The 20,431-nt window shown below is 51.9% G+C and overlaps 1 protein-coding gene and 1 long non-coding RNA gene across 2 annotated transcripts in view; one reads left to right on the forward strand and one right to left on the reverse strand.

Annotated features, from left to right (window-relative positions):
* CPA4 (carboxypeptidase A4) overlaps positions 1–20,431 on the forward strand; it is a 22,887-nt gene continuing 2,456 nt past the window's right edge. Inside the window, exons 1-10 of the mRNA XM_002712079.5 lie at positions 1–134; positions 5,836–5,917; positions 6,792–6,926; positions 7,924–8,022; positions 11,421–11,522; positions 12,730–12,837; positions 13,515–13,625; positions 14,675–14,765; positions 16,882–17,081; positions 17,945–18,029. Of these exons, the coding sequence (XP_002712125.3) occupies positions 67–134; positions 5,836–5,917; positions 6,792–6,926; positions 7,924–8,022; positions 11,421–11,522; positions 12,730–12,837; positions 13,515–13,625; positions 14,675–14,765; positions 16,882–17,081; positions 17,945–18,029 (1,081 nt within the window). The 5' untranslated portion in view covers positions 1–66. The remainder of the gene's footprint in view (positions 135–5,835; positions 5,918–6,791; positions 6,927–7,923; positions 8,023–11,420; positions 11,523–12,729; positions 12,838–13,514; positions 13,626–14,674; positions 14,766–16,881; positions 17,082–17,944; positions 18,030–20,431) is intronic.
* The window catches only part of LOC127491664 (uncharacterized), a 77,491-nt gene continuing 57,188 nt past the window's right edge, over positions 129–20,431 (reverse strand). The window contains exons 5-6 of the long non-coding RNA XR_011387452.1: positions 5,328–5,396; positions 129–1,838 (exon numbers count right to left, since the gene is read on the reverse strand). This is a non-coding gene — a long non-coding RNA (uncharacterized lncRNA). The remainder of the gene's footprint in view (positions 1,839–5,327; positions 5,397–20,431) is intronic.

Below are 20,431 nucleotides of genomic sequence, written 5' to 3' on the forward strand. Positions count from 1 at the left end.
GAGTCTGCCTCACGCTCCCTATAAATACAGCTTGACTCAGCCGCCGGGTGACCGACACCTTGGGACATGAGGTGGCTCCTGCTCGTCGCGACCCTCATCGGGTCCAGCATCTGTGGCCGAGAGAAATTTTTGGGGTAAGTTCCTTTGGACTTATTAATTGGTTGTTTCAGAAATGTGGGAGCCAGTGGAAATGAGGGCAGATGATGCCTCGGGTAGTAGGGCCTAGGGAGAAGAAGCCTTGGGTTTTCGACCTGGCTTTGCCTCCGTGTCGTCCTGGACAAGTCGCTTCCACTCTGAGCCCTGCTTTCATCTGTGAGATCTGGACAAGGTGGTCCCCCTTGCCTCCTCCCCATCTCCCTGATCTCCTGTCAGTTCTTCTTCCTGATTCTTATTTGTCAGTGTCGGGTATCTCTGACGCCCTTAGTCCTGTATTTGTTATTGTTGCTGCTCTTTGCCATGTTCAAGGGGAAGACCTGGGTGATGGGCTTCCTGGCTTCACTTGGTTTTCTGGGACGTGAAGATTTAGTAGGTCCTGCCCAACTACAGTCACAAGAACTGACATGAGGGGACGCAAGCCGGGCCACCTGTGCACACGGAATGCTCCGAGGTTTGCAAGGGAGACAGTGCGCAGGTCGCGGAGACGAACGCATGGCATGGCAGGGTGTGCTGCGGGCAGACTGAATGCTGACTGCTCAGCACTGCCTAACGCGGTGCCATTTGCAAGGTGCTTCAACTTGTGGTTCACGCAACAACTCTGCCTGGCAGGGCTGTTCTTTTCCTCCGCGTAAACATGAAAAAACTCAGCCTTAAAAAGGCTAAGGAACCCGCCCAAGGCCACTTAGCTGGTAAGCAGGGGACCAGGAACTCTGAATGCAAACCCTGTTCTCCTGCTGCAACCCAAGTTCACCTCCACATAGAAGCCTCTATCTCCCGGGTCTGTGCCTGTCTGTTAGCCTCGTATACCACCTGGCTAAAGGGACTTGGGGTTGTTTATTGAGGTAATTACTTAGATGAGATTGAGTAATTTTCATGGGGACGACTTCTGTTCACACCTGTCTCTCTCCTGCTAAACAGCTCGGAGGGGTGAGGCGTAGCCCGTGGCCAGGGAGGGACAATTTTTCGCTGGCAGCTCAGCAGTAGGTGCGTCATAACTACACCTGCCGCTGCGTGGGCCGGAGCACGGAGCTGTCAGCTCCCGCCGCAGCTTCTCACGCAGCTCCACAACCTCTGTTTCTCAGGATTCCCGCCCGTCGTACGAGGTTGCGGCCACCTGGGCTGGGCCTTCGAGTTGACCGCAGAGGTTTTGAACAGAAAGAGCTGAGGGCCTGAGTGGATGATTTCACCCAGTGGCGTCATCCTCATCCCGCATCTCTTCTTACTCCACAGTCGTGGACCCAGCAAACGTGGTGGCATCCTCCCTGGGGCCCAGGGACGTTTCAGTGAGCAGTCGGGGCGAGGGGAAGCGCCCGCTGAGCACTCAGGTGGGCGGGCGGCCAGGACGCAGGATGACCGAGCGCAGGAGGATGTGCCCTCTCGCCTGTCTCCCTTCATCCCCTCTATCTCACGGACCTCCCCAGTCCTTCTTGCTCTGCTGGTGTCTTTTGGCCTGACCTTTAGGCTTTTTAAGGATGGGACGGTGGCCAGGATGTCTGGAGATGCTGGGCAGGCAGAGAACAGGAAGTAGTGGCAGAACCGGCTGTGGCATCTGCAGCAGCTGGCAGGTGTCGGAGCGCCCTGGGCAACCGCCTCTTCCTTAAGCGTCGCTGCTCGTAGTGGCTGCCGAGCCTGGCTGGAGATGCAGAGGAGGAGACACAGAGGAGGGGTCCCCAGTCACCTGCCTGCGTGGGAAAGGCAAAGGACAGAAGCTCAGTCCAGGGGCAGCTGTTGCTTGTCCAGAACTTGGCACAAGGCAAGGACGATTTCCAAACAGAGACACAGGCTGCCCTGCCCTTCGTACACCAGCCCCTCGCAACCGCTCTGCTTTCAGATCTCGGCGTGCTTCACGCCTAAGAACGTCAGACCCTGCCGTCCCTGCCTAGAGACTGTGTCCAGGCTTTGCTTGCTCTGGTTGGGGAAAGCCTCACGGCGGACGGGAGTGGGTCCTGAGAGAGACCGCCAGGCATATCAGGGAGGGGACTGGGGCTGCAGGCGCAGGGATCGGCCCGTGGGAAGTCAAACAGGAGTGAACGTGCATGGTGAACTTGGGGCTTCAGGGGCACTGGAGCCAGGCGGAGGTGGGAGTGAGAGGAGGGGAGACAGAGACGGACAGGCAACGTTCCGCAGCAGCCCTTCCGTCCGGCCCCCTGCACTCTAGGGGTGTTGCCTTAAGCCTGGAGCTTGGCGAGGAGAGCGTGAGTGAGTTGTGGATTTACTCTTCTTCAGGGCCTCTGAGAGGCACTGTGTCCCTGCCGTGGCCTTGCCCAGGAGTAGGCAAGTTCTGCTTCTGCAAAACCAGAGTGCGTGTGCTGGATGAATGTGTGACGTGGTCTCCACGCTTGTCCTTACGTCCCCCGTTGTTTCCCCTGCTCCTCCCCCCACCCCTCTGTAATTGCTTATGCCTAATGTTGCCGCTGGAGGCGTCCACACACAGGATCTTTCTAGATTGCCCACTTCACTTTTTTTTCTTTTTTTTTAATTATCTGCTTATTTGATGGTGAGGCAGGGAGATGGAGAAAGAGAGAGATAGCAAGATACAGAGTTCCCATCCATTGGTTTACTCCCCCAGGGCCTTCAACCATCAAAGCTGGGCTGGCCCAAATCTGAGAACCGGGAATTCTACCCATGTGGGTGGATGGAAGGGATCCAAGTGCTTCAGCCACCACCTGCTGCCTCCCAGGAAATGTATTCGCAAGAAGCTACAACTGGGAGCAGGGCCAGGACTCAGGCCCAGGCATTCTGGTGTGGGATGTTGTGGGTATCTTAACAGCTACCCCAAACACCTACTCCACAGGATGCCCATATGGAAAATATATTTACTTAATTTATTTGAGGGGGGGGGCAAAAAAGATTTCCAATATGTTGGTTCATGCCCTCAAATGCCTGCGATTCCCAGGGCTGGGCCAAGCCAAAGCCAGGAGCCTGGAACTCAAGCTAGGTCTGTGTGGGTGGCAGGAACACAAGTACTTGAGCCAATATCCGCTACCCACAAGGGTGCACATTAGCAGGCAGCTGGGATTGGAAGTGGAGCTGGGAGTCCAACCCAGGCACTTTAACCACTGCGCCAAATGCCTGCCCCAGAAAGCCTGTTTAAAGCACCCCTTTGGGGCCAGTGCTGTGGCGTAGAAGGTTAAGCCTCTGCCTGCAATGCTGGCATCCCATGTGGACGCTGGTTCACGCTCTGGGTGCTCCACTTCCAATCCAGCTCCCTGCTAATGCTCCTGGGAAAGCAGTGGAGATGGCTCAATTGTGTGGGCCCCTGCGCTCATTTGGGAGACCCAGAAGAAGCTCCTGGCTCCTGGCTTTGGCCTGGCCCAGCCCCAGCGGATGGAAGCTTGCGCTCTCCCTTCTCTCTGTATCTGCCTTTCAAATAAATAAGCCTTAAACAAAAATAAATACAGCAGCTCTTTCTCTGGTATCTCGGAAGCAGGTTGTGACAGAACATGGGTTTGGCAGGCTGGTCCTTGTTCTCAATCAGGAATAAGGCTTTCCCTTCTGTGTTTTTTTTTTTTTTTTTTTTTTTTTTTTTTTTTTTTTTTTTTTTAGATTTATTTATTTATTTGAAAGGCAGAGTTAGAGAGAGGAAAAGGCACAGAGAGAGAGAGTCTTCCATCTGCTGGTTCACACCCCCCATGGCTACAACTGGTTCACTCCAGACGGCTGGAGCTGCACTGATCTGAAGCCAGGATCCAGGAGCTTCTTTGGGGTCTCCCACGTGGGTGCAGGGGCCCAAGGACTTAGACCATCTTCTACTGCCTTCCCAGGCCGTAGCAGAGAGCTGGATTGGAACCAGCGCCCATGTGGGATGCCGGTGCTGCAGACCAGGGCTTTAACCTGCTGCGCCACAGAGCCGGCCCCGCCCCTTCTGTTTCAAATCCTCCCTTTGGCAAGGCTGCTTGCCCATGCCTGGGGAAAGTGGTTTGACTCCCACCTGCCCAGGGCTGCAATCCCACTTTTTTTTTTTTTTTTTTAAAGATTTATTTATGTATTTGAAAGTCAGACAGCGGGAGAGGCACAGAAAGAGAGAGAGAGGTGTCTTCCATCTGCTGGTTCACTCCCCAGATGGCTGCAATGGCCAGGGATGGACGAGGCTGCCCTGTCTCTTGGGCATCTCATGAGGGCTCCCTTGGCCACACATCAACACGGCAATGGCACCGCGGTGGGAGTGTGTGCAAGAGGGAGCGGTCACAGTTTGACGAGAAGCCGGATGGTGAGAAGGACTCAGACTTGTTCTTTTATGAGCACCTGCTCCTGTGGGAACTAACTCGGGCCCCCTGAAAACTGTGTTCATCCCCGCCAAGAACCCAAGGGCCTGCGTGCTTGAATGCTCCACCACTGCCCAACACTGCCCTCCAGGGACTCAGCTTCCAACTCAGGGACCCTTGGGGAGCCCTCTCAGGCCCTATCCCAACCCCCAGCCAGCCAGGCGTGTTCACCTGGGCTTTCAGCCACTCTGCTGGAGGCAGTTAGCTGCCCACCCCTCAGCCCTGGTGGGGGCTGGGCTGGTAGGCGAGGGCAAGCCTGGCAGGGGAACAACTCTAAAGTGGATCTTGCCTTCTTAGGGGCTGGCCTAGGCCCTCCTGGAGAGTCCCCAGAACCTTCCCGAAGCAAGTGAAGTCCTGAGGGTCTGTCTGGATGGAACTGGTTTCTTTCTAATGAGGCGCTGCCCCGTGAGCCCACAGCCCCCCTGCAGCAGCGCGCCCCGCATTCACTCGTGTCAAAAGATGACGCATGTGACAGTGTCGAGTGCGGATGCAGTTGGGCCGTCACTTAGCAACGGGCTAATGGCTCCCCTGGCTGCCCGAGCGGGCTAGGAGCACAAAGGCAGCTTTTCAGGCCCGGCCTTCTCCCACCCACACACGGGACTCGGGGGGCCTCTCCCCCTGCCGCTGCTGCGGAAGTGAAATAAAGTATATGAGACAAGGGCAGGACAAGCAACAGAGGAGGCCGCCCCGGCGGGCAGGGTGCCTTCTCAGGGCCCTGTGTGGAGGAGCCATGCCCAGGGTCGGCCCCTAGCACCCGGGGCCACTCGCTGTTGCTGGCTGCAGTGTGCACTGGTGTAGGATTCTGGGGCTGGCAGCCAGGCAGCGAGCCCCCGGCCTCTCCCGAAATAGGAGGAAGGCAGCCAACCTTCCCCGGGACGGAGCCTCTGCCAGGGTTTCAGGCCTCACCCTTGACAGTGAAGAAGTGCTTCTTTATGTCTCCAGTTAGCTTTGCGTGTAACTCAGGAACATTCCTTTCTGTAAAATATATATGTTTTTCATTATAAAGTAATATGACTACATTACAAAAAACAGATACAAGGAAAAAAAATCAGTCATCCATAATCCCACGACCCGAACTTGAGCGCTGTCAGCATTCCCTATATTTCCGTTGTCTGTTTCTCTTCCAATGCATCTGCTTTTTCCATACTTGTGATCATGGCATGCATACAATTTTGGGTCCTGCTCTTTCACTTACTATTTTCCTTAAAGTTATACCATAAGCACTTTTTCATATTTGCCACGTAGTCTTATTTTTAATGGCTATACATTATAACCAAAGACGCGACCATTTCCTCTCGTTCGGCCTCGTTCTGTCTGGAATTGTAGGCTTGGAGTTTTATATGCCAGCTGAAAGCTCACCATTATCTTGTGTGTGTGTGTGTGTGTGTGTGTGCATTTTTTTTTTCTTCTCCAGGGACCAAGTTTTTAGGATTAATGTCAGAAATGGAGACGAGATCAGCAAATTGAGTTGGCTGGTGAATTCGGACAACTTTAAGGTACGTGGTGTTTCGTGGTTGTCCCACGTATCTTCTGCCATTGGTGGGAGAAGACCCTCGCACTAAAGGGATTTTTATTTTTTATTCGAAAGCTCTTTTATGTCCAAAGGTTCTTCAAAGAGCTCACGAAAAAAGGAACATTATGAAAAACCACACATGAGTTGAAAAAGTTTTTTTTTGCACCAACATAAGCTTATCTTTTTATCTATTTATTTTTTTCTCAAAGATTTATCTTGTTTGAAAGGCAGAGCGATATAGAGAGGGAGAGAGAGAGAGAGAGGTCTTCCATCTGCTCGTTCACTTTCCAAATGGCTGCAGTGGCTGGGGCTGGGCCATGCCGGAGCCAAGAGCTCCAAACAGATCTCCCACATGGGTGGTAGGGCCAAGGGCTTGGGCCACTTTCTGCTGCCTTCCCGGGAGTATTAGCAGGAGGCTACATGGGAAGTGGAGCAGCCGGCACTTGAACTGGTGTTCTGTTACGGGATGATGACGTCGCAAGTGGCAGCCCCTAAACTTGTCCTTTCAAGTCCCCTCGGATGATCCTGTACTAGTCAACGTGCCATGGACACAGCTGAGAATGGACAGGACTGATGGGCAGAAGAGGCACTGTTGTTGACAGCAGTGCCGTCCTGGGAGGCGCGGCCTGAGCAGCTGGCTCTGTCCTTCCAGCTGCTACTGGACTGTCTCTTCTTGGCTGCTGCTTGCCGGACAGGCCTGGCCAGATGCAATTGTGAAATGGACAAAGTTTGTCCTTGGGTGGAACCTGGCCCCTCAGGTATCACCCTGGCTTTTGGCGGTAGTTCTCGAAGAATGAGTTCATTGTGCCTTTTACCTGAACTGCCCTTTAACCTGGTTTTATTTCTGTTGCCTTCAGCTCAATGTCTGGAAATCTCCCTCCACCTTTGGTCGGCCGGTAGATGTCCTGGTCCCATCTGTCAGCGTGCAGTCAGTCAAGTCCTTCCTGGCATCCCAGGGCTTGGAGTACTCAGTGACAATTGAAGACCTACAGGTGGGTAGCCCATGGCTCCTCACTGGTCTTGCGTAGGCCCAGGCTGCCGGTTGAGAATGGACCTATTTCACAGATGAAAAGACTGAGGCAAACAGAAGAAGAGTAGGAACAATGTGTTGTGGAAGAAAGGGCACCCCTAGTTTAGGGAGCTTCACAGATCCGATCCAAACCCCCGACTCAGCTAACTCCTAGCACTGTGTCTTCAGATAAGCTGTTACCGTCTTGAGTCCCCATTTCGCCAGCAGTGACATGGTGAGAACTAAGAGTCCTCCTTCGTGGGATTTATGGAGAAGACGCAGTGATTAAACGCATACAGGATGTCTAACAGTGCCTGGTACATCCTAGATGTGCCATTAAGGGAAAACTGCCTCTCGCTTGCTTTTTTTGGAAGCCAGGAGGCAAGAGCAGAGTGGGGGTGGGCTTTGGAGAGCCGTCTACGAAGCCCCCTTTGAGGAAGGGAGGAGGAGTGTGGCCAGCAGCCCCCGGCCGGGGGGACTTCCCCGTGCAGTAGGGACTGCCCTCTCCTCCACCGAGGTGGGTTGTGGACTAATTGGTGATTTGGCCCGGGCGTCTCCTGATGGCGTGAGCAGCTGTGAGCGTATTAATCATCCTCCCGTGTCACAGACATCTGCCAGGAACCTTCAAAGTATGAGTGGTTATGAGGATTTCTTTGTTTCAGAATGGTTTCCCGAGCTGTGTGTTTCAGGGGCCCTGCGTACCAGATGCAGGCGGATTCTGCAGGGCTCCTACCGTAGAATAACCAAATAGCACGTATGTTGGGTTTTAAATGGAGGGATGTAAATCGGGCATCCAGGAGTAAAATTTTACAGATACACGAAGGAAACCTGACCCCCTTGTAAACCTTGGCATTTGTGCCACTTGACATGCTGAGGGCACGGCCATTTTGGCCGGACCACGTACCAAGCTGTAGCAGGAGGCCCGGGAGCCTACATCTGCAGTGGGTCACTGGACGACACTGCTGTGTGTGTGTTTTTAGGCCCTGTTAGACAACGAAGATGAAGAGATGCAACAGAACGAAGGGCAGGAACGGAGCGGCAGTGACTTCAACTATGGCGCGTATCATTCTCTGGAAGCCGTAAGTGTCCAAGGGCAGGTTCAGCATCTCGCTGATCTGCGCCCTGACCGTGCGGCCCCTCTCCTTACTCGCAGGGGGTATTGGTCTCCAGCGTGGGATCGCTCCACTGAGGGACTAACATGTGCAAGTGTCAGTTCCTTTCTCATTCTTGCATTAACTGCCACCAGCACCTAAGAGTGCAGTAAAACCCGAACTAGCCATTTTCTCCCACACGCCTCCTTTTCTTAGGCAAAGCCCTTCAGGAAAACCGTGAAATAATCGTAACCATTTCCAGTCCTTGTAATTCAACCTTCTCCCACCCCACCACGATCCCTCACCCAGAATAAAATGTACTTATTCCAGGCAAGTAGACAAGTGGTTATTTCCAAGGTTAACCAAATATTTCCACTCATTGATCATGACTACTTATAATGTATATTTGTTCCCTAATGCATTTTGGTGCTGTGTTCAGTTAGAAACCACTTTATAGAGATGACTGACTTTCAAGGGAAGCCAAACCTATAAATGAAAAAGTTGGAGCAGAAATAATTACACACGATGCTGGAACCTGAGAAATCCCGGGGGACTGCACGGAGCCCGGTGCGTTTCTCTTACGCCCTCCGGGATCCTCTGCGTTCGTCTGCAAACTCGCCACTGGTTCACGAATAAAGGACCAGGCTCCGTCGGTATGCTCCCTCCGACACCTGAGGACAAGCTGTTCTGGGCGTGCAGACACCGTGTTCCTGGCATGCTTTTCCCAGGACATAGACTTTGAGCTGCTTTCTTCTGCATGAGGGATTATTTCAAAGGCTGACCGGCTCTTTCCACTGCTTTCCCATGCTTGTCAGTAGCTTTGTTTATTGTGTACACTTCCAACCACGCTGCCCCCTGATCCCGCTTGAGACCAGGGACATACATCTGCAAAACAGCTGGATAAAGTTAGGAGTTCAGGCTCAGGCCATGGACGAAAGCAGAGCTCGGGGCCCACACAGGGATCAAAACCGTGACGCTAGCCTCATTAACGTGGGGCCCTCCCCAGCTGATCTAAGCGGTTGCAAATGTCACCCGTGACTCCAGAGGGGCCCGGCTCTGCCTTGCTGGCTGCTGCAGCTTCGCCTTCTCACCCACTCACCTTGGTTTCCCTGGGGCTGGGTGTCCTCCGGGATCCGGTTCACGGCTCTCTCTTGCTCGCAGGAGGCCTCTGGCTGGGCACCGGCGTGCCATCTCCCTCTTAGGTCTCTAGTGGGAATTTCATGCATGTCCCTGCCAAGGTTTCTGGTTCTAGATTCTTTGTGCGTGTCCCTCTTGATTTCTCTAGATCCGTTGTGGTTGGCAGCGTGCGTCTGGGCGCCGCATCGGGACACAGCTTGGTGTTCTGACTTTTCCTGGACGACTTTTTCCTCTCATGGCTCAGGACAGCCACCCTGCTGCTCCTTCACCCTCCAGGGCCAGCGGGTAGAATTGCCAAGCCCTTTATGAGGCCAGAACTGCCAATTCCCAGCTCCTCGCCTTGCACTGGTCCTGTGCCTTGTACTCTTCTCTCGGGTTTGCTTCCGCCCTGAAAGGCCCAGTGCAGCTCCATGGCTTGGTTTCCTGCACTCCACCTGCTGCTAGCTCCCTCTTCGCTCTGCCACCTACACTTAGCCCTCCTTTAGCAGTTAGGCTTGGCTGGGAACCATTTGTGTCGTGTGCTATTTGCTTGCCTGTGTGTTTTGGGGTGAGGTTTCCTGTTTCTGCTCAGTGTGGAGTATCCACTGCAAGTCTGATAAACTCTTTAAGCTTGACTTTATTCTCTACCAATTTCACATTTTCCTCTTCTGTATAATACCTTCTTCCCATCTTAAGGACAGAATTTTGAAATCTGAGCAACAAATATGGGTAAACTCTATTTAAATAATTTTTTTTCTTGTCTTCCCTTTTTCTCCCCCAAAAGCAAATGGGTGTATTTTTAGCCATTTTTCTAGTTCTTTGCTTATTTTCACAAGCCTTTAAAGAAATCATTTCCAAAGTCGTGTGCCTATACCCCAGGGTGTAAGCAAGATGGCCCACCAGGATGGAAGAAACTACTATGCCTTCTATTTATTTCTCTGTATTTATATTTATTACTAATGCAACCATTTTCATAATATACATAATACATTTGTGTGGTAGCATATTAGTATGCATCTGAGGGTATCTCAAAATGTTTGTGGAAAAAAATGGAATTAAAAGTTAAACTTATTTTGGCATACAGATTTTGAAATCCATGCAAAGAAAAGTGTTTTCAAAAAGGTCATTGGTAATGCAGACTATTTAAAAGCTGTACATAGATTTTTTTTTTTTATTTGACAAATAGAGTTAGTGAGAGAGAGAGAGACAGAGAGAAAGGTCTTCCTTCTGTTGGTTCACCCCCCAAATGTGATCCGAAGCCAGGAGCCAGGCGCTTCCTCCTGGTCTCCCATGCAGGTGCAGGGCCCAAGCACTTGGGCCATCCTCCACTGCACTCCCGGGCCACAGCAGAGAGCTGGACTGGAAGAGGAGCAACTGGGACTAGAACCTGGCGCCCATATGGGATGCTGGCACCGCAGGCGGAGGATTAACCAAGTGAGCCATGGTGCTGGCCCTGTACATAGATTTTAAAATTTCAAAAGCAATTTACTAAATTAAAAATAAACTTTATAAAATTAAAAAGGTAAATCTCTTTAACTCCATTTTCCATGAACTTTTTGAAGCTCTTCTATTTATGGTCCATGCTATAATTATGATCTTATTTTTTTGGTCTGGTGTAGAAAGTAGTCACAACATTTTGAAAAGTCTTGCCACAGACAGCCTGGGCAGGTGGGCACGTGGCACTGCAGTTGGGACGCCTGGGGCCCACGTCAGAGTGCCTGGGTTCAAGCCCAGCTTCCTGCTGATGCAGACCCCGAGAGGCAGCAGGTGCCACTCAAGTGCTTGGGCCCCTGCCTCTCTCACTGGAGACCTGGACTGAGTCCCCAGCTCCCAGCTTCAGCCTGGTCCAGCTCTGGCTGTTGGGGGCATCTGGGGAGTGAGCAAGTGAATGGAGCTCTCTGTTTCTTTATCTACCTTTTACATAAATAAACCAACTTAAGATAAAAAAAGAGCCTTGGATAAGCGGAGATGTTGCAAAGGCCCACACGGTTAACACAGTATCTTGTTAAGACAGGGTCTGTGCAAGTCTCCCCACTACAGTTTCGTGAAGTATAATTTGGTGGACACATGAAATATGTCATACCCTAGCACACTTAGGAAAGGACTGTCCAGGCAGTTCCTTGTGATAAGCACTCCAGGCTGATAACACATGGTCAACCCTAAGGTTGAGAGCCTGGAAGAAATCTTTGAGACCAACAAAATAAACAGACATCCATCCAGACCTGGACACATTTTCCAAAGGTCCCTGGGTTCCCTTTTGCATGCTTCAGATTTACCACGAGATGGACAGCATTGCCACGGATTTTCCTGACCTGGCAAGCAGGGTGAAGATTGGATGTTCGTTTGAGAAGCGGCCCATGTACGTCCTGAAGGTGAGGCCCCCGTGCTTGTCAGGGTCCTGATGAGACACGCGCCGCAGGGTGCTTGCGCCCAGGATTCCACCCTTAGAACGCTGGAGGGGTAGCGGTTTAGACCCCTTACACTCCAGGAGGCTCCCCTGGGGTAGAGTTGGTCTGGCAGAATCCCTTCCTTTCGTCTAACATGAGGGGAGTTGGAAGGAGCACATCCCATTCAAGTTTTGACTGAGAGACAGGGTCAGAGGGCAGGCAGGCAGTACCCCAGAAAGTTCTTAGAGGAGCCAGAGTCCTGCCTTCTTCCAACTTCTGCAAACAGCAGGTCGGCCAGTGACAGGTGTCTACGTTCCATTCTGCTTTTAGGAGTGCTCACTGGAGAAGCAACCAAAGGAGCTGACGTTAGGACTGATGTAGTCCTGAGCCCAGCCTCAGATCACTGGCTCCTCAAAGCCCAATTTTTGGATATTTCAAACAGATTCAGATCTCTATTGGCCAAAGAGGTAGAAAACTATGACAGTGACAGAGATAAGTCAGCTGATGAACAAAAAGGAATTTAGCCATGGAATAACGATGGTGCTAAAAATTTGTCAAACCCTTAGCTTCACATAAGCCCCAAAGAACCTAGGTTTATAGGGGTGGGCAAATGCCCAGCAGGAGGGGGGGCTGGCAGTGAGCTGCTTGCTTGGAAATAATTCTATTTAGTCTATTTGCCCATATGATGGAGACTCTGGCTTCATTAGCACCAAGCCCGGACCCAAGGGGCCCCAAAGGCAGGAGCCGGAATTCATTACTGCCACTTACAAAGAGTTATAGTGGACCCCCCTCCCCCGCCATTTAAAACCAGGTTCACTTATTGCAGCAGCTAGAACAGCCTGGCCTGCGTACCCCTGCATCTCTCTCTCTCTCTGTTGGGATACCACTTGAGGTCTTTCAAGAGACATAATATTCTCTCTAATCACACGGGCATTCTAATCCACAATCACAATTATTTCTCCTTCCCATTTCCTCTGAACGCCGGAGAGGCTGAGGCCCGGCAGCTGAACCCGCAGCCAACCAATTAAGCTCCCTGGTCACGGATAAGCCTGAGAAATAGATGGGGCCCTCAGGAACATTTGGTCTCTGCATTATCTTAAATGAATTAAATGAATGGGAGCGAGCTGGGGAGAGGGGAGGTGAGGCAGAGCAGGCCGGCGGGTCACTTTCTGGCCTCTCTCTGCTTCTGCAGTTCAGCGCTGGAAGAGGAGGCCAGCGGCGGCCCGCCGTGTGGCTGAATGCAGGCATCCATTCCCGCGAGTGGGTCTCCCAGGCCACGGCCATCTGGACGGCGAGGAAGGTCATGTCACCTGGTATTAGCCAAGGATTCGGGTGGGCCCGGGGGCCCTCGGCAGGTCCCATGTGGCTGAGACCCCAGGGGGAGGCGGGAAGGGGCTCTGCACAGGCTGGGCCTTTTCAGACTGCAGAAGCAAAAGGCCAAAGCCCCTTGATTGGCCTGCTGAGGCTAAGTGACAAGGTGTGTTCATGGCGGGGAGCAAGGTCCTGAGGCAGAGGTGGGCCTGACTTGCAATCTGCAGCTAACTCCCATGAGCCTTGCCCGTGGCTCTTGCCACACCTCACAGGCCTTTGGGGACTTCCTGCTGGCTCAGATCCTTCTAGAAAGTCTGTCTGAAGCCAGCACTAGGAGAGGAAGGGTGGTGCATGTGAAAGATACACCTTCCCTACCCCTTTGTTGGGGGCTCCCATTCCTACTGTCTGTGATGTGGCTCCGCCCTCCTGGGAGGAACGAATGAGGTGGGTACCCCAGGGTTCCCTGAGGCTGCTACTATCGTGCAACTGTGCTCCCCAGGGTTGGATGAGTGAGCTGAGCCTCGTGGGCCCCAGGGTGGTGTCGCAGGGTGGGTGCTATTCTTCAGACATCCACTCTAGCCAGATGCCTGCGTGTCAGGAAGACGCGGCTTAGAGGGAGCCACCCAGCTTGCACGGCCTGCCTGACAAGCCCCTGTCTCTGCTTAGATTGCCTCCGACTACCAGAAGGATCCAGCCCTCACCTCCATCTTGGAGAAAATGGATATTTTCTTGTTGCCTGTGGCCAATCCCGATGGATATGTGTACACACAGACTCATGTGAGTAACCCAGTAGGCTGGGCTTGAGCTAAGACTTCCTTGGACTTCCTTGCCTTGCACTAGCTGTCTGACCTTTAAGAGAATTTCTACCCCACCATGTGTTATGAAATCCCCTGGGAGCGTGCTTTCTAGTCATTCTCAGCACTGGGACTCACCGGGGAGTATCTGTTCTTAGAGAGGCTTGCGTAAGGAACTCCCTGTTAGGATCTTGAACAACCACCAACACCTTACCAATCTCCTTTTCATCTTTCTCCCTCCCACACATTTTTTCCTGACATAATGTTAAAGCAAATCCCAGATATCATGTTATTTTATCCAGAGCTACCTTGGTATGCATCTCTAGATGATAGTTTAAAAAAAAAGAACCCAAAAAATGCACTATACCACTGTTCCTTTAAAGGATTACTAGAAGTTCTTTAACCTCATCAGACACCCCCAGTTGTCTTAAAAATGTCTCTTAAGAGTCAGTTTGTTCAAGTTATGATCCGACTAGGCCCACATACTGCACACTCGCCTGATTGCTCTTCTGTTGAACACCACCACTCCCTCTGCACCTTTTTGCAATATCATTCTTTTGTTGGAGGAACCAAGTAATTTCCTGTACAAGGGTTGCACATTCTGAACTTGGCTGATGATTTCTTTGTTGCACCATTGAATTTGTGCCCTTTTCCCCGTATTTCCTATTCACTGGTGGTCAGAGCCAGGGCTTGATTGCATTCAGGTGATTTTTTAGGCAAGACTAAAATACCCGGAGATGCTATGCACTTGGGTTGCACCAGTGAGGCACCTGGCGTCCATCTGTCCTACCTCCCCCAAAGCCAGCCATGCCCCAGTGGGTCCAGGTGCTGTCAGCCTGGTCCTCACATATGAAGTTCTCATCCGGGTGTCTGCGGGGGTCCCTCCCTGAGAGCCAGAGGGGCTCACCCTCCGCTCTGGGGAGACTGCTCTGCTGGTGAGGACAGAGCTCCACCCACTGTGCTCTCCACCACGTTAGCCTCCCAGAGCAACCCCTCAGCCCTCTGTGGCCTGACCTGCTATGTCTTTTACAGAACCGGATGTGGAGGAAGACACGGTCCTTCAATCCCGGAAGCCCCTGCGTTGGCACTGATCCAAACAGGAACTGGAATGCAAGCTTTGCGGGTAGGCGGCGGAGACGGTTTTCAGATCCTGCTGCTACTGATGAGTGCGGCCCACCTGTGTCCTGAGCTGGCGCTCAGGGAGCCAGCTGCACCCCGGTTCTATTGCTGGACCACTGAGGGAGGGGGCCGTCCCGCAGGACTCCATGCCTCGGGGCTTTGTGTTTCAGTTCTGTTGTGATAACTACAGTTTTATTTATTTTCACTTTATTTGAAAGGCAGACACACGAGTTGAGGGACAGATAGATGACAGATAGATTAATCTTCCACCTGCTGGTTCACTCCCCAAATGCCCACAACAGTCAGGGCTATGCCAGGCTGAAGCCAGGAGCCTGGAACTCCTCCTGGGGTCTGCCACATGTGTGGTAGGGACCCAAATGCTGGAGCCATCACCTGCTGCTTCCCAGTACACCCGTTAGCAGGAAGCCAGAATGAAAAGTGGAGGAGCCAGGTATTTGAGCAGTCTGATATGGGATGCAGATTCTTAACTGCTGTGCCCAATGTCTGTCTCTGTTGCAGTCTTGAAAGGGAATATGCTTCAGGAATTCCTGTCCTCCTGGGAGCCATGGGACACAGCATCTTTCCACTGTGGTTACAATCTACACGAGTGTTTTTAAAACCAGATGTGGTCACCTTGTCCTTGTCCTTGTCCTCGTCGTAGTGTTACCTGGACATGTTGTGGACAGATAGGAGGGTCACTAGTGGCAGCTCAAAAGAGGGCCATCAGCTCTGCTCACCTAATAGGCATGATGGTGTGGTGAACAGTATGCCTTGAGATGTGTCAGTGTGGACCTTGGCAGCCCACTGTCATGGACAGAGAATGGGTTCTGGGTTCCAGCTATTTGAATGTCAACCCCTATAGATGTGTCAGTTGTGTGCAAGGATTTCCCCGTATATATTTTTATTCTTAGCCAGTGAATGAACTTCATCATCTGAGATGAGGCAGCTGATGGTCAATGTCAAGAGTCTGTGACAGCCGGCGCCACGGCTTACTAGGCTAATCCTCCGCCTTGTGGCGCCGGCACACCGGGTTCTAGTCCCAGTCGGGGTGTCAGGTTCTGTCCCGGTTGACCCTCTTCCAGGCCAGCTCTTTGCTGTGGCCAGGGAGTGCAGTGGAGGATGGCCCAATTGCTTGGGCCCTGTACCCCATGGGAGACCAGGAGAAGCACCTGGCTCCTGGCTTCAGATCAGCACAGTGCGCTAGCTGCAGCGCGCCAGCCATGGCGGCCATTGGAGGGTGAACCAACGGCAAAGGAAGACCTTTCTCTCTGTCTGTCTCTCTCACTGTCCACTCTGCCTGTCAAAAAAAAAAAAAAAAAAAAAAAAAAAAGAGTCTGTGACTGATTAGACTTAGGGCCCCAACTCACCTTCCAATCCCAAATCCAGGCTCTCGTCCTACGCTGCAGCAGTATCAATGTCTTGTTTTGAGCGTACAGCCTTCACTTACATAGAGATACCACAAAAAATGAATGACTGTGGGAAAGGAGCTGATAGAAATGTGGGAACCGAGGCCATCAAAGTCAAGGCAGAAATTCCCACAGCTTAGGTGGTTTCTCTCACACACCCCACCCTGAAACCTCGGGGAGATATCTTGCGAAGTAACTCAGAAAGTAGTATTTCTAAATACCTGTCAAATAACCAAGAGATTTTAGCCACAACAATATATTATTTTTGGCAGCAGCTGGCCATTAAAATCTGAACCTAGAGAATAAGTTGACATCAGAATAAATGGAGTCGTTTTCATTATTTATTGGTATTCATATTAATTACCTAGAACACTTATTAATTACAACTCATTCTTAAGTATGATATTAATTATTTATGACAACTTCTGTTGGTATAATATGAGGTCAACTCCATCCATTTTTTTTTTTTAACTCTATCCATTTCAAGAATACCTCACAAGTCTCCTCCATGCTGGTGGCAAATCCAGCTCCTGATCACCAGTCCCCTTTGTCCCTTCCTGCAGTCCCCACACAGAGCCTGGACCAGGTCTCAGGGGCATCCAGCAGTGGCCTGCCTGTGGCCAGTGCCTCCAGTTCCTCCTATGGGGTGTGTGTCCTGCATTTCTGTTTTCTTGGCTTATGGGTTAATGCTTCTCCATGCACTGTCTCCCCCAGGACAGGGAACCAGTGCCAACCCTTGCTCCGAAGTGTATCATGGCCCCCATGCCAATTCAGAAGTGGAGGTGAAATCGGTGGTAGATTTCATTCAAAATCACGGGAATTTCAAATGCTTCATCGACCTGCATAGCTACTCTCAGCTGCTAATGTATCCATATGGGTATACTGTCAAGAAGGCCCGGGATGCAGACGAGCTGGTGAGTGATGGTGCCTCTATCCATCCCTAGGCTGCTGCCCAGGGCTTGTTCTGCAGCATTAGAGCGACAGCTGGGGAGCCCGGGCGTGCTTCCTTGGGGGTTCACTCTTCTCTCCTTGCCCCTTGGGATGCACCATCAGCCCCACCAGGGACAGGAAGAAGACCGTGCCCTTATTTCTGCCTTTGCTTTCTCCTGGTTTTCCTGATTGAAGCACATTACAGACCGGCTGCTTGCACCTGGCGCTGGGGTGGGCAGGAGTAGGTGCTCCTCAGGCCGGTCAAGGCAGACTGGAAAGAGGGTGGAGGCCACAGTGTAGGGGTGCTGTGTGATGTCCAGAGACTCACCCCAGCAGGTGCATCTGGGGTGACTGCTGCCTGAGAGGGCCCATTATCTCCCCCCCGCCGCCCCGAGGCCCTGTCTGTACCTCTACGCCAGCAGACAGCTCTTCCAGGGCCTTCTCTTGGACATCCTTGGCCTTCCCTCCCTCAGGGCAGACAAAGGTGCCTTTGCTGCATTCCTAAGGGGCCAGTGAGCTGCCCACAGACCACTGGAGAACTTGACTCCCTCTCCTGCAACTTGAGGACATAACGCGTGCACTTGCAGAATGCTTGTCCGTCTTCTTCCTCTTCTCGCTTTCCATCCTTCCCCAAACTGGGGATGCGGCAGGAAGCAGACCTGGGTGACACACGCCGTGTGCCTCAGGTCGGAGTCAGGCTTCAGCTCTGCTTAGGTGGGAATGGAGACACCGGAAGGGAGACTCGGGGGATGGACCAAGAATCTTTGGAATCATCACAGTGCAGGACCAGTGGGGAATGTCTGGCTTCAAGACCCATTCTTTTTCTCTCCACCAACTCCTTTCGCAGGACGAGGTGGCACAGCGTGCGGCCAAGGCTCTGGCTTCCGTGTCGGGCACTGAATACCAAGTGGGTCCCACCTGCACCACTGTCTGTGAGTACTCTCTGTGTGTATTCGTCACTCGGTGCTTTGAGAGGAACCTTGAGATGCAGAGCAGCAGGGAAGACTTCCTACGTTGCAGTCTGCTTGTTTCTGTGACTGGCAATGGGATGACTTCACGTGCAGCCCACGTGATAAGAGCTGTCGCGGGCAGCTGTGTCCACCAGCGTCATTAGCACTCTCGTGCTAGTCATCCTGTGTGCATGACGGGTTAAGTCCCAACAGCGGCTGCACTCTGCATTCTCTCTTACGCTGTAGATTTAGACATAGTGTATTAGAGATTCATCTGGCTCGTTCTCCTGGTTTCAAAGGAGACTCACTATGGGACCGGCAGACGGAGGTGGTCGTGGTGGGGGGTGAGGAGGGCCCGTCACTTTCCAGGAGACTGAGCAAGTGCTGGAGTGTGGCCACTGGGAGCTGGTTCAGGGTTCCCAATAATACGGGGGCTGGGGCCAAAGGAAACACAATCAAGTCCCCAGAACTAAACCTGGTCTGGAGGTTCACGACCCACCACCTCGTTTTGAGGGAGAAACCTGTGTGTGTTTCCCAGTGATCTGTTACATCTGCACAATCCCTCCATTCCTGCTGCGATCCTCCATTCCTTTATGCTGTGAGCCTTTGCTTCTGTTGGGGAAAAAGTGTCCCATTTCCAGGCCACTGGCTGCAGGTGGGAAATGGAGGTAAAAACACGGAGGGCAGAGCTGTGGTCGCGTAGAAGGCAGGGCTGTCCTTGTCCCCCTCGTGCTTCCCCGGTCAGCAGTGTCGTGCAGGGTCCCCGCTCAGAGCCCCTGCACTCTCACTGATCAACCTCTTTCCTCTGCAGTCCTGCGTCTCACCTCCATCCTAGCTCACTCCTTAATCACTCAGGAAGATGCTCCAGACCAGGCTCCAGCCTCCTCTGAGCTCAGCCGCAGACAGCAGTTAGGGGACTTTGCATTTGTGTTGCTAATTGCAGCGGCCAGTCATTAACTATTCCTGGTTTATTGTTATTAGTGTTGTTAAATGGGGACTCCTCCGGGAGCACAACAGGAGATTTAGCCCTCCTCTGTGTAATTAGCCAGAACTGAGTCAGGGCCCAAGGAGAATGAAAGGAGCCTTCTGAGGAGGTCCTCTCCCTCTCGGAAGATCTTGGCGGGTCACCAGGGTGCCGGCTTACAGGAAAACACCAGTGTTAGTAGTGGTCTCGTCCTGTGACATCACACACATGGTGTCCACACCGTGCTACTCATCAGATTTGCCCAGCGGATTCTGGACAGCCTTCCCGAGGGTCATCCAAGAGATGTGAAATTGCTTACCTCTTTCCAGAGCCCATCTTCTGTGTCCTTTCTAGGCCTGTCTGCTCACCCCAAGAGCCATCGATTCTTGTCTGACGGCATCCTATCTAAACTCTCGGATTATGGCAAGCGCTACGTAAAGAGCTGACGTTGGTTCCCTCAAGTGTTGGACTTCTCCTTAGCTTAACTCTTTTAGATGAAAATCACTCTAAAATTGATTTCACACTTTCCTGCTGTCTTAATCAGAGCGTATGGAAAGAATCTAAGCCCCTTCCGTTGTGACCTCACGGTTTTCCGACATCCTGATGGTCTGCTGTGCCGTACCGGACTGTCCCTCTGCTCAGCAGCCCAGCCTGTTTGGGTTAATCCTCCTGTCCCCTTTGCAGTGCCTTTACCCCCTCCCTCCTGTCAGAGGTGGCTTGTAACTGCCTATAGCCCAGCTGCCTCTAGCAACCTTCTCACCTCCTCCTCAATGATCCTGCTGTACGAAGGGTTTGCAAACTAAGACTTTGCAAAAGGTCTTTGAGTGCATCTGACTCATCAATCATGAGTACGAAGGGTGTTCACGACAGCATTATTTACAGTCATAAAAGACTGGTAAGCACTGAAATGTCTACCAGGACGGCGCTGGATAAATACACGTAGTGCCTTCATGCAGTGAAACACGATGCAGCCCTTAAATGAATGCACTGGATTTATTTGTGCTAATAATCTTCGCTTTTAAAAAGGAAGCTGGAGTTAGGAGTAGGAGCTGGAGCTGGGACCTGAACCCACAAACTGCAAAGCAGGATGCAGGCTTCCTAACCAACCACCGGGTCAAACTTCACCCCCAGCTCCGCCATTTTCCATGTGACTTTGCTCAGTTAAATTAGCCATTCTGAGCCTGGATGTCCTCATCCGTCAAACACGGACAATAATCCCTACCTTATTGAGTTTTTAAAGATTATGAGATCATAAATGCAACATTTCTAGTGTAGTTACTGGCTCATGGCAGATGCTGAAGGAATAGCTGCCATTGATAGCATTCCTATATCATTCAGTATCATCCATACTTTGCACGCTCAGCCGTATCTACCCTAGTGGAGCTGGATCTGGAAGTAACAGAAAACAGGTCTCTTGTCT

The sequence above is a fragment of the Oryctolagus cuniculus genome, chromosome 3, assembly GCF_964237555.1.
Source record: "Oryctolagus cuniculus chromosome 3, mOryCun1.1, whole genome shotgun sequence".
Classification (NCBI taxonomy): Eukaryota; Metazoa; Chordata; class Mammalia; order Lagomorpha; family Leporidae; genus Oryctolagus; species Oryctolagus cuniculus.